This window comes from Camelus ferus, chromosome 14 (genome assembly GCF_009834535.1).
Source record: "Camelus ferus isolate YT-003-E chromosome 14, BCGSAC_Cfer_1.0, whole genome shotgun sequence".
Lineage (NCBI taxonomy): Eukaryota > Metazoa > Chordata > Mammalia > Artiodactyla > Camelidae > Camelus > Camelus ferus.
Genome location: NC_045709.1, coordinates 3,939,640 through 3,953,622, shown reverse-complemented (window position 1 = coordinate 3,953,622; position 13,983 = coordinate 3,939,640). Strand labels below are relative to the sequence as shown.

Sequence of the window (13,983 nt, the reverse complement as noted above, 5' to 3'; positions counted from 1 at the left end):
CCTTTCTGTTCTGTCTTTATGAGTTTCACTTGTTTTTTTCTTTTTAAGTTCCACATTCAAGTGATATCATGCAATATTTGTCTTTGTCTGGCTTATTTCCCTTAGCATAATGTGTTCTAGGTCCCTGACAGTTACTCTTGACTGCTTCCATTTGGTGTGTGCAAGACAGAATAAAGCCCCGAGTCATATCTGTTGTCAAGTGCACAGCAAGTGCCCCACGGGGATGTGCTTTTCTAAGGACTGGATGGAGTTAGGTGTTCTCTTTCCTTGTGCTTCCCTCTGAGTCCTGGTCATCTAACATATTTCTTTTTTGGGAATGTGTACCTTTGCAGTCATAGTAACTCAGGTCCTTCATCAATACCTTTGAAAACTCCCTGCTTCATTTATCAGTGGTATTTCAGTACCTCTCTTTATATCTTATGCACCTTCTCACCTTCACCCTTATTTCCATCTTGTGAAACGGAACAATGGAAAAAGAAAAAGACAGGCAAGGGAAACTACAGCTGGTAGGTTAAGGACTACCAATGCTCAACTCTCACAGGTAGCGTCACCGGTGTTACCAGTGCTCAGCTCTCATGGGTAGTGTCACCAGTGTTTTCATTCAAATGCAGTGACAACCATCTGGGAAAATGCCCATTTTAATGACATGATTTAATTTGAAACTAAGTAAACCATTTGTGGCAGTTGATCAGGCTCCTGTTTTACTCTTTATCGTTCTAAAACATTACATGATGACTACTCAAAAAAAAAACCCAAAAACAAGGTAATTAGAATTGAAGCTGTGGGGTTAAATATCGGCAAAAAAGCCAACAGTGGGTTGGTATAATTATACAATAAACTGTAATGAATGCTATTAATACACACCCTCTATGGATAGATACAGTCTACCCAGCCTTCTGTTTGCAAAACTAGAAACTGGCTGCTGAAGTCCATGAGAGAAACTTTACTATAGCTGAAGTTGTAAACGTAGAGATGCTTTCAAAGATTACTCTGTGATGAGCAACTTTGACAATGAGGAAATTAAAGGGAATAAGTGTTGATTTTGAGGTATCTCAAGGTTTATCATCTTTATTAAGCCAGATCCCATCTTTTCTTTCCATATAGTACTATCTTTCCTAAGAATCTATGGTAATTAGACAAGAGTTCATAACTACTGAGAAGCTAAAAACAGGTCTACAAACATTGCTTATCGTAGCAAAATAAAGTCGGCCACATCTTTTTTTACTGAAATAAAAGGGATTTTTTTTCATCTTTTTCATTTTCTATGTGGGATTTTATGGCATTACGCATCGACTTTCCAGTAAATGAAACAGAATTGCTGCCTGTCAGCCAAAAGGGACAGGGTGCCCTGAAATTATGCATGTCTGATGACCCCTTAGTATACAGTGCTGCACTCTGTAGAACCACTTTAGGATGCCGCTACATGTGTTATCTTCTGCTTACTGCGATTATAACATGGCATGTACCTTTCATGCCATTAGGCATTTTATGCTGGCTTTAAAAAAAAATCATATAGCATGACTTACTATTTACTTCATCTTTACTGACAGTGAGAAAAGAGAAATGGCTATTTTCAAGCTAGTGATGCTTTTTTCTGTCCCAGCTCTCCTCAAGAATAAGCTTCCTTTCTCCCTGTATCTTATTTTCTTTTGTGGAGCTATATTCTATTTGATATACAAAATATTTATTGTGAATATTTTGGCTTATAGATTCAGCCTTTAGGCACACAATTTTTTTGTTGTTTAAAAACTTCTTTTGAATAAACTTCTGTTTTTGAATAAGAATACTTAAGTTTTGAGAGGCAGCTACATTTTATCAGACACTTAAAGGAAAAAATATTTTAGTAATGTGGTGTTCTAAAATGCTCAGTTACCCCCTTATGTAAGAATTATTTTAAAAATACATAATATTTTGTTTTAAGAAATAAGAGTAACCATCTGTATATAGTGATGTCTCCTAGTTTCTGATGTTAGACAAATTGCAAAGCAAGTTACCAAAATTTAACTTATATTTAAGGAGGCACAATGAATAATTCATAATTACTGATACAGGAATATAGTCCAATAATTTGCTGGATTTGTCAAACTTGTTTTTTGTTTTTGTTTTTGTTTTCCATTTTTAAGCCAATCCTTTGTATCATTTTACCAAGTAATAGTACTTTGATGAATTTTTATTACTTAAGCTCTCCTTGTATTCCACGGTTCTTATTTTTTGCCTCTACTAAAATTCTGATATATTATGTCTTCCTTCTCAAATAAAAAGTAGCTCTGGCTGATTGTCATATAGGATGCCTTCTCTGTCCCTGACTCTCACGTGCTTCATGTTTCTACAGTCCTGATTCTTTAGATATTCTTTCCAATTCCACAGCACTTTCTGACCTATCAGCAGTGAAGTAAATCTTAGAAAGCATCTCTTTAATTTTATTTTCCTACTAAAAGTTCAACGTGATTCCCCCTTGCCTAGCAAATAAAATCTCTTTCATAGGGAAACACTCAAAACTGGCTGGCTCCAAACTCCCTTTATGGTTCTACTTCTTCCATATCAGAATTTCTCACCCTCCTTGAGTACACCAAGCCCCTGGGCTCCCCTAGCCACTCCTCATATTGTTTGCTTCATATGATGCTTCTTCCCCTCACCTTTACCCCTGAAAATCCTGCCAGTTTTCAAAAGCTCAGATTTTTTTTTCCCTCTATGAAGCCTGTCTTATAGTCTCCCCAAAATAGAAATAAATAATCTTGTTTTCCTCTGAACTTTTATCGTATTTTATCACTATTTAATTCATTTTTCTTTTAAAGTTGTTACGATTTTTTAAAAAAATTTCATCTATAATTGAATGACAAGTTTCTTATGAGCAAGGATTAAAAATGGTACTAATTGTATGTTTTATAATTTCCAATATACTTTTTAAAATTACTTCATTTAGTTCTATGGCAAGCCTTTGGGATAAATATTTTTATTGGCCACATTTTACAAATAAGCAGACTAAAACTCAAAAGGTTAAAATATTTCCTCAAGATTATGTAGTTAGTTAATAGCAGAGTTAGGACTCAGCCCTCTAAAGTTCAGGCTTTTTTCCACCATACTACACTAATTCTTAGACCAGTAATAATAATAACACAACAACAATGGTAATATATAATAGCTAATTTATGTTGAGTGCTTATAATAATCCAGGAACTATGTTTTACCTACAGAGTACATGACATTTAAAATTTTTCTATTATGAAAAAATTTTAAATATATCCTTCAAAAAGTAGAGTACATAATGAATTTCTTTGTACCCATAACTTAGCTTCGACAATTATCAGCATTTTGTTTGCCTTGTTTTATCTGTATTGGACATATTATCTATGTCATCCTTTAATATACCATTCTTTTACATAATGCACTTCTCATATAATATCTGGTTTTTATCTCTAATATAACCACAATTCCATTATTACACCTAACAAATTAATTATAACCTCTTAATAGGCTGTTACCTTCTTTTCTGTTTTCTTCAGTCATTTCCACAGTGTCATTTGACAATTGTTTTGTTTTAGTCAGCATCCAAGCAAAGCATGATTATTGCATTTAGTTGAAGTGCCTCCCGAGTCCCTTTGAAAGTGGGAAGATACATTCTTCTATTCTCTTTATCCTTAGCAATATTGACCCATTTCCATGAGTATAAGCATTTTATTCAGAATTACGCCAATACTGATGAACTTCCAATGAGGAAATCTTTTCTACAGTAAATTTCATCATGCCAATTTAACTTCTGGATTAACTTACACAATGAAATCAAAACGTATTTATTTCTTCCAGACTAGAAATTTCTTTCTGAGTTTCTTCCCAGGCTTCTTTTTCTGAATTTTCATTGCATTTAATTTTGAAATTTTTAATACACTATGAAAATCAGTAAACATACATTTAATACTAACTAAGGAGGACTCTGTACACATTGTTACTCCACAATTCTATATAATCCTTTGTATCTCATTCCATCTATTAATTATAGGCTTATTGTGATCATGGGCTTTGTTTTCTCCTGGTAGAGGCTTAGTAAATGTTTGCTGAATTATTTAATATTGAGATACTGTGAATATTTTATTGCCAAAATTAAAGACTGTGTGAATTTTGTTAATTAATGATTTGAACTGAGCCCTGGCAGATTACTACTCTGCAAGTTCAGAAATAACACCATGTTGCAGTGGCAGAATAATTATCTAATATTTGTAAAGGGACTGAACAGTTTGTCCAGAAATTTTCCTGCCTGTGTCCCCAGCTGGTGATGGCAGCAGGGAATTTGATAACTAAGTGTTCTGTGCTTCTGGTATCTCTAGCAGCCTGGGAGTCCCAAGGCTATGAAATACTTGGTTTCATCAAATATAATTACACTCATCTTTAATTTACATTATATTATTTTGTGTCCCTTCTCAAACCTCTTGCTATAAAGTTGCCTGAATTACGACATGGAAAGTCTTTGTCATGTTACACATTCTCTTTAACATTTAGTTTGTTCATCTACTATTTCTTAGTGAATATTTTTCTTGTCTTTGTTCTTAATCTGTATGTTGTTTTTGTAGACAACATTGGTTTTTTTTTTCCCCACAGTATTTGTGACGGTTGCTTTGGTCATACCTAATGACCAAACTACCAAAGAGTGTATCTTTGCCATTTATAGCAACAGATTATTTCAAAGGGAAATTGCAAGGATGTGGATTTTATTATTCCTGTTTGCAAAGGAGGTTATGGCTTTGACAGGAAGCTTTATAAGTGTGTTTTAGAGTCCCACAAACTCGTAGTACAATTGAATGATAAGTTGTCTGACTTCTGGGTCCTGTTTGTTGGCTCTGTTACAGGAAACCCACTTACTGCAAATGTTTAACACTGTTTACTATTCATTTAAATTTTTTTCTGATTACATAAATAATGCATGTTCACTGAGAGAATTTGGAAAATAAGAAATTTCCAGTGATTCATATAGCAGTAATCTCTGATTTTGTTGTTGCTCTAAAGAATATTAGAATAAGGCAGAGATCAGCTTGTCTAGGCCCTCTTTATTCAAATAAATAAAGATGATGATAGAAACTTCCACCTGAGAGAGATTAAGGCGGGATTATTGTCCAGGTCTCCCAACTGCTAGTATAGTGAGTTTATTTTCAGGCATTTTAGACAAAGAATTAGAAAGTTCAACATTTGATGGAAATTTTAAGGTTAAAAAAAGTGCAATTTATTTCTCCTGATTTTACTGTAATAATTAGGATTTTTTTAAATTTTGTTATTTTTGACTGCAGTTGGTATTTGTTAATGACATTTATATATACTAGCTTTTCTAGAAAAGGAAATTAGAACCCTATGGAAAAAATGTTTAAATATTATACAAACTGATCTAACTCTATGAAAGTTACTGAAGAATTAGGGAAAACTGGAAGGAAGACCCAAAGTTAAGACGGTTCAGAGAGCACGAGGGAAAGCTAAACACTGGCAGTGACAAACACTTCCTTGGAAGTCCATTCAAAAAATTATTGCAGAAGAAAAGATCCAGCTTGACTTCCTCTCTGTTCTCCTATTCTCCCTCTGGAACCATGGATGCCATGCAGGGAGTTCCTGGACCCGTGTGCTGGGCTATTTGATAGTCTTGGAGTGACTGATCTTTGACTCCATGACAGGATATAAACCCTCATGTAAACTCACATAAACTCGTATAACTCATATAAACTCTCATTTCAGGGAGGCTCCCTCCTGACATTCTGTTTTGCAATATGGAGAAATAGAAAACAGCCCAATCTTTTAAGTCAGAATGGATTTGCTTTCAAATTCCCGCTATGTGCAGGGCTCTTAAGTGCTTAGAACTGAAGTTTGCTTCTCTCGATAACAGGAGTTACCTCCCATTGACAAGGCTGGCATGGGAACTGGAGTGATGAAGCCCTGAAAGGGCGTGGATGCAGACAGCGGAGGGCTCCAGAAACGTTAGTTTCCTTCTCTTTGTTGGCACAAAGGGAGCAGAAGGTTCCTGGAAGAGGTTTCTTCCTCCTTTAGCTAGAACGAATCATATGACTTCCCCTTCCTTTTCTTCCCTTCTTTCTTCAAATTTTAATAGTTATCACCTGCAGATGATATGAGAGCACAGGGGAGAGCCAATCCTGGCCTGGAGGAGTGCGACACCTGCCAGTTACTGCAGTCTGGTGTGCTGAGGGCTGTAGAAGACAGTGGTTCAGGAGTGCAAAGGAGAGAGCCATTCTGGTGCTCAGAGTTGAAGGAGTGAATACAATGAGAGAGTCAGGCAAAGCTTCAGAGAAGCGGGGACATTTCATCAGAACACTAAGGGGTGAGTGGAGGAGAACAGAGAGCTGGAGGAGGGTGGGCTAAACCAGTCAGGAGAAGCAACCTGAGCAAAGATGCAGTGGCACAAAGGTCCTGGAGACAGCTGGCTACTTAGGAACGCGTTTGGGTGAGATTTACAGAGGGCATCCTTCCAAGTTGATCTGCTGTGGCGGGATCCTTCAGCATTTCCATACCAGGACAATTACTCTTCGCCCAAGTCCCACTCATAGACCCGTTCTCTCTTCCCTGCTCTCTCCGTCTCTCTGTAACCCTTTTCTCCAACTCTGTTCCTTGCTCCTTTTCCACCTTGACAAGAGATGGATAGAGTTTCCCAATCCTGTATCTTCTTCTGGTCCAGGAAGATAAGCCCAGAAGTCCTCTTTCTTTGAAGGATTTTACTGCTGATCTCTCTGAGGAAACAGGGGAACTGAAATAATGAGCCTGAGGAAGTCACAAGAGTCCTAGCATCCTTCCCAGTTCTCGAAGTTGTGTCTCATCCTTTCTCTCACAGAAACTGGGAGCGTGTTCACCTCCTGTCCTCCGTGTCTGTGGGGCTTAACATAGTCCCTCCTCCTCCTAACTGTACTTACAGGGACTCCTACCTCTGTGAAGGTCCTTCTTTCCAGGACCTTGTCACATAGAACACAATGGGACGGAAGAAGCACCATCCTCATGAGACAATCTCTCATCCCATAGGTTTCTTCTCCTCGCTATCACCTTCAGTGAGATTCAGTTATGATGTAAACCCTATTTCTTTTGTGCTCATTTTTATTAAAGGATACAAATGGTATATACAGAATACTGACTAATAAGTAAATATAAATACGTACAGGAACAAAATGAAAACAGAAGCAGATTTCTTTTGGCAGTTCTGCATTGGGTGGTGCTTTGTCTTCTAAATTTCTCATTGAGAAAAATGAGTATGTGTAGCTTTTCCAATGGAAAAATAAGATACTATTTATGTTTTTATTCTGTTCAAATAATCCTGAGGGTTTTCTGTTCTAGGGGGGAATTCTGACTGGACGGAGCAGATCACTAAGTGTTTCATTTTGCTCAGGATATTTACAGAAATTCCTTCCTCGGTTATGCTTTTAGCATTTCCTCGAAGGAATCATCAGAGGTTTTAAAATGAAGCCGGAAATGACCTGATGAGTTCTCTGTTTTAGAAAAATAACTAAACAAATTGTGGCCTGGCCTGTCATAAGTCCGGAGGCGAGAGACCAAATAGGACCCTTTCTAGGAATCGGAGCACAATGAGGGGCTGCCCTTGAGCAGTGGCAGTGAAGGGGAGAGGAAGGAGCAGATACGGGAAGCAGGCACTTTGAAGTAAACATGTCCAAAATTAAACCACCTGTTTTGAAAAACTAGACTTCCCTCCCCAACCCAGCAAATATACTTCCCCTCCCCTTTTATACATATTGTAAGTTCCACCCTGTTGCCCAAAACTGAAACTTTGATTTCTCTAGCTCCTCATCCCCACATCCAGTCCATCACCAGGTCCTGTTAGTTCTTTCCCCTACATCTCTCTGTCTCTTTTTTTAATGAGGTATATATAGTCAGTTTACAATGTTGTGTCAGTTTCTGGTATACAGCACAATACTTCAGTCATATATGGATATACATATATTCATTTCCATATTCTTTTTCACTGTAAGCTACTACAAGATATTGAATATATTTCCCTGTATTATACAGCATAAACTTGTTTTTATATTTTATATATACCAGTCAGTATCTGCAAATCTCAGACTCCCAGTTTATCCCTCCCCTAAATATCTTTTAAATCCATTCATTTCTCTCTGCTCCTTAGTTTAAACCACCATCATCTCCTGCCTCTTCTTTGAAGAGGACTTTCCAAATGGCTTTCCTTTGCTTTCATGCTTGCTCTCTGCCAGACCATTTCACCAGAATGATCTTCCAACATGAAAATCTGATCCTGTTACCCCTCTACTTCAGTGGCTTCTCGATGCTTTTAGGAAATGGTCCAAACTTTTTTTTCCTATTTTTTTTAATTGAAGTATAGTCAGTTTATAACATTGTGTCAGTTTCTGGTGTGCAACATAATGTTTCAGTCATACATGTACACAACGTATGTTTGTTTTCATACTCTTTTTCATAATAGGTTACTACAAGATACTGAATTTGGTTCCCTGTGCTATACAGAAGAAACATGTTGTATATCTATTTCATATGCAGTAGTTAGTATCTGCAAAATTCATAAGTGGCTTCCAGGACTGCCAGAGCTCGACCCTGCCTCCTGCTCTAGCCTTGTTTCTTACCCTTCTTTTCCTCACTCCTGCTCCTTGACTCCTCTCCGACCTGTCCCGTTCTCCAGCTCACCGGTACCCACAAGTCTTTGCGCACACTGTTCTCTCTACCTGGAACACTCCCCTTTCTCCTCCTTCCTTTTACCTCTTTAATTCCTGGATATTTTAGCTGAAATATCACTGTGTGTGGTGGGACTTCCTGAGCCCTCAGTTAAATCTTCAAGCTTTTTGTATGTCCCATAGCATGACACTCATCACAGGCATATCTATTACGTTGCTTCATTGTCTGTGTTTCCTGCTAGATTATAAACTATGAGTGTGACCAGGGACTGTAGCTGTGTTAGTTACCATTGTAGCCTACTCAGTATAGTAACCATAGCATTAGGTACTAAAATCTTTGATAAATTACACAAAGGAGAGAAGGAAGGAAGGATGGAAGGAAGGAAGGGAGGAAGGAAGGAAGGAGGCAGGGGAGAGGGAGAAAGAGGGAGTGGAAAGAAAGAAAGAAAAAGTTTTGCAGATAGAGACTACAAAGATTCTGGGGACATGTTGAATGAGATTGGGGAAAAATAGAGTAGTCAGAAACATTCTGAGATTCATTCCTTGAGCAGCTGGATACATGGCAACACTATGACATTGAGGTTAAAAAGAAGGTGAAATCATAAAGAGTTTAGTCTGAATATCCGGTGCAGAAGTTCAACTGACAGTTAGGAAGATGGGGTCTCAGCTGGAGCCTGGGAAAGACATGTAAGAAAGAAGTTCTGATTGATTCATGCGACAAAGCTGTGCCCACTTTGTGCCAACGCTGTTCTAGGTCCTGGGGATACAAGAGTGAACAAAGAAACCTCTCAGTAAGCTTACATTTCTAGTGAGGGGAGAAGTTCAACACACAAATAGATAAACTGATAGAATGTGATATGGTAATAAGTGCTTTGGACAAAGATAAAGTTAGCTCTTGATTTTCCTCCTTAAAAAAAATCTTCCCCTTAGTCTGGCCTATCTTTTTGCTCAAGGAATTGTCTAGAAGTAATCTTTGATCCTTCTTTTCCCTCATCCCATATTCAGTCCATCACAAGTTCTCTCAGCTTTATTTGGAAAACAGCTTGAATCCACCCTTCTCTATTCAAACCCCCTAATCCCATCCATCACCATTCTCTCACCTGGACTCTAGCAGTAGCATCCCAGCTGGCTTCCCAGTCTCCTTCTTGACCTCTTCCCTTATACTTCACTCTCCATACCTCCACCAAAGTGGTAGTTTTACCATCTTTATTAGTTCATGTCACTTCTCTGCTGAAAACCTTCCAAGGGCTCCCCATCACTCTTAGAGGAAAACCCCACATCTTCACCTTGGCTTGCAGAACTCTCACCCTGCTGGCTTACATGTCTTCATCTTGTATACTCTCTTTTCACCCACAGCACTTGAACACATTGGCTGTTCCTCAAATATCCTAAATGATTCCTATTTTAGGGCATCAGCTATAGCACCTCTTCTCCTGGAATGCCACCTTTTTGTAATCTTAATAGTACTGGCTCCTTGTTGTTTAGATCTTAGCTTAAAAGTTACCTAAGGAAAGGTGTTCATTTCCAAATCAACATTAAATCGCCACCCAGTCAAGTATCAATCCCCTCACCCTATCTTATATGTCAATAGAGAACTTATCACTGTTTGAGAAGTTTCTTATTTGTTCACTTGGTTGTCTAATTATATCTTGCTCCCTTTCTACCTACTTTTCTAATTGACCTTCCGATCTATTAGTCTTCACACTTCTGGCCCCATAAGACCAGAAACCGTATCTTTCTTATTTCTTCTTCTCTCTCTAACATGTGCCAGCCCTCAATAAATATGTGTTTATATGTTGAATGAATAAATAATCGACCTTCTGGATACCAGTCTCTTCTCTTGTCGGTATATTTTGCATATTATTGCCATATTATCTTTCTTTAAACATTCGTCTTATTGTGCTTCTTTCCGATTCAAGGATGTACAATGGATCGTAATTGCCTGCTACTGTCTGTGCGTGCTTCATACCTCTGTCTTATTTATTAAGTAGTTGAGAATCATTCCAGTCCCCTTCATCTCTCTTGCATGTATTATCCTGGGGCTAATCTCTCTTGCCTCTATCATCCTGGGACATATTTAATGGACTAAAGAGAAGAAAGAGATTCTAAGACTATAAGAACCTACATCGTATCAGTTAACAGTTGTTTATCTACACTGGTGGCTTTTCTTCTGTGCTCCAAGTGTATATGTCTTCCTCCCTTTGAGAACTGTGACATTTATAGTCTCATATTCCCTTCGAGAATTTGTCTTAGAGGGACTGTCACAGTGCTAAGACAAAGATGATACTCAATAAATACCTATTTAGTTCATTTGAATTTCTGTCCTTGGTGCTTGTAGATGCCCCTGTTGACAAGAAATCTGGGTACGTAGTAGAAATAACAATAATAGTGGTTGCTTCCCTTGACTGAGCTTCTTCTGTTCTTGCTGCCAGGTACCATACATTTCCCTTACCTGCCTAATAATTTTTTTTTTTAGAACGGATTCTTAGCAGTGAGGAAGGAGGTAATTCAAGGCCCAGGTTACTAAAATCAATTTCCCACTGAAAGAAATGTAATCTATGATGTAGGGACTAAAAGCATAAGCATCAGAATCAGACAGACCTGGGTTTGAATCCTGGCTCCACTGTGATTAGCTGTGTAATGTGACCGCGTTGTCTAACTCAATTTATGAGGTTGGAATGATCATCATACCTACCTCATGAAACTGCTATGATGTAAAAGTACTTAGCATAGAGCCTGGCACAGTACGAGAAATCAGTAAGTGTTATTTATTGCTAGAACATATGTTAGAGAACTCAGCTTTTTTAACCACTTCAGCTCTTCCTACACAACCTACTTGTTAAAAGGTTTACAATCACATTAGCAGAGTATTCCACCTCTAAGTGAAAACTTTAAAATGGAGGAATAGCATGGGAGTGGATTCCATTTTTAGTAGTCTGTCGTCTGCAAAAGGACAGCAACTCTTGGCATCATTAAGTGGTAAGGAAATGAGGGCGTTTCTAGGAAGAACAGAGATAACTGATACTTATTAGTAAACCCTGATTATAATTTTAGGTTTCTAAGGTTTTGAAGGACTGGAAAGTGGGGTAAAAGGAAAAGAAATGAGTGTTTGATTAAAACAGAAAAATAGAGTATTGTGTTGATGTAACTGAGAACCATACTTCTGAAGAGCTAATTAGAAAAACATTGTTTTCGCACTGACTTGCTCACCTTTGATGCCATTCTTCAAATCAGAAATAGATAATACTCTGCTCTAATGTGTACAGTTCAGTGTAAAATTTATAGAACAGAAAAAAAAGTTGAAGAAGGCTAAAATAATTATGAATTTCCTTTTAAATGAGTATAACTTAGAGCTAATGTATTTAGAAATAATTTTTTTAAAAAAACCTTTATGTCATAAAAGATGTGCTGTATACATTTACTAGTTTGGTTTTCATTAACAGTAAGCTAAAACAGTAAGTAGATTTTGGTAAGAGATTCTTCTGGTTTATTTTACCTCCAGATTAAAGTCTCTCTCTCGTTTAATGTTTTCTGTGTAATTACAGGGTGTAGGAAAAAACAAGATTGTTGATAGATTCCTTCACCTGCTCAATAGACCCCGAGAATATATCCAGCTGCACAGGTAAGAGGATAAAACCCACAACCTCTTACGATCTGGTTTAACCATTTATTTTGCTCCAATACAATTTAAAAATAATTTCTTAAAGGCCCATATATTAATGTACCAGTTTTATTTCTGTTCCTCCTGCTCTTTACGTGAGAGTCCCTTTGTATGGTGGAGCAGTTTTTACGTTTCTGTATATTGGACATCAAAATATTTTTAAAGAAAAATATATGAAGCTGAACTACCTCAATTAATTCTGATTGTAGATTATGAAGGTTACATAATACAATCAGCAAAAAAGGAAGAAAAGGAATATAACATGAACTTAGTCATTATTCCTGGGTCTATGTCACCATCACACTCATAGCAAACAGGCCTTTTTTTTTTTTTTTTTGTAATTCATTATCTTTACTAGTTATAAGAAGTTTTAATAAGTTATTTTTCTTGGAATTATTCCTTGTCTTCTAATTATTGGCATAAGGTGGTTTATAATATTTTGTGATATTTTAATGTCCTTAGGCCCAGTAATGATATTGTCATTTTTATTTCTGGTATTGGTTATTTGTCTTCTTTTTTTTTTTTTTCACAATCAGTTTTCCCAGGAAATTAGCGACATAATTGGTCTGTTCAAGCAACCAGCTTTTGACAGTGTTGAACCTCTCTTTTGTATGTTTCTTTTAGATTTCAGTAATTTTTGATTTTAGCCTTATTATGCCCTTCCTTTTATTTTCTTTGGGTTTAATGTGCTGTTCATTTTTTAACTTCTTTATATGAATGATTAAGCGATTTTCAACCATTAGTTTATATATGTGCTTGAAGTTGTCTATATTTGAGTCAGTTTTTGAGTTTCGTCTTCTCATCTCTGAGTAATAGAAGTAGACAAGGTCATTTGCAATATCTCTTTTAGGTCTATATTTCATTATCTTTAAATAGACAAGAAAAAGACAGTATTCAAGGTGCTTGACAAAGTTTAGAAGCTTAGAGACACTGTCGTCCCTCAGTATCTGTAGGGAATTTGTTCCAGGAGCTCCATGGATGCACATCCCCCCAGATACTTTTAATCATCTCTAGATTACTTATAATACCTAATACAATGTAAATACTACATAAAGAGTTGTAAATACAATGTAAATGCTGTGTAAATAGTTGCCACAGGGCAAATTCAAGTTTTGTTTTTTGAAACTTCTGGAATTTTTTGTTCTCCCAAGTATTTTCCGTTTGAGGTTGGTTGAGTCCATGATACAGAAACTGTGAATACGGAGGGCTGACTGTACCATGCTTTACTTTCTGCCTGGAGTGTCTCTTATACCAATCTTTTTTTGAAAAGTAACAAATGATTCACAAACAGTAAAGAATTTCATGCTGATTATATCCCATAATAATTCTGATATTGGCTACATAAATATATTGATACATTATCTGTGGAAAAACTTCCTAAATTCAAAGTGTAATAAAATTTTCAAAGTCATATATTTTTATTATTTTGTTGGTAGCACTCATTGCTATATCACTGATTGATGACAGTATTACAAATAAAATATCTGTTCATTTTCACTGGGACCCTGGGTACCTCTATTTGTCAGTATTTGATATTCAATTTATTATGTAAAGTTGGAAGTGAAAAGCTCCATTTCTGTTTATAATATATATTATTAAAGGGTTTCCAGTAAATGGACTGACATTCTTACTAATTTCAATGTGGACAATTTTTTTCCTTATTATGTACAGCTTTATGGCTATATTTGC

The 13,983-nt window shown here is 36.7% G+C and overlaps 1 protein-coding gene across 3 annotated transcripts in view; it reads left to right on the top strand.

The window, feature by feature from the left end:
• Positions 1-13,983, top strand: part of VWA8 (von Willebrand factor A domain containing 8) — a 294,919-nt gene that overhangs the window by 123,476 nt on the left and 157,460 nt on the right. For all 3 annotated transcript variants that reach the window (XM_032496061.1, XM_032496060.1, XM_032496059.1), the window contains exon 21: positions 12,179-12,255. In XM_032496061.1, the coding sequence (XP_032351952.1) occupies positions 12,179-12,255 (77 nt within the window). The remainder of the gene's footprint in view (positions 1-12,178; positions 12,256-13,983) is intronic.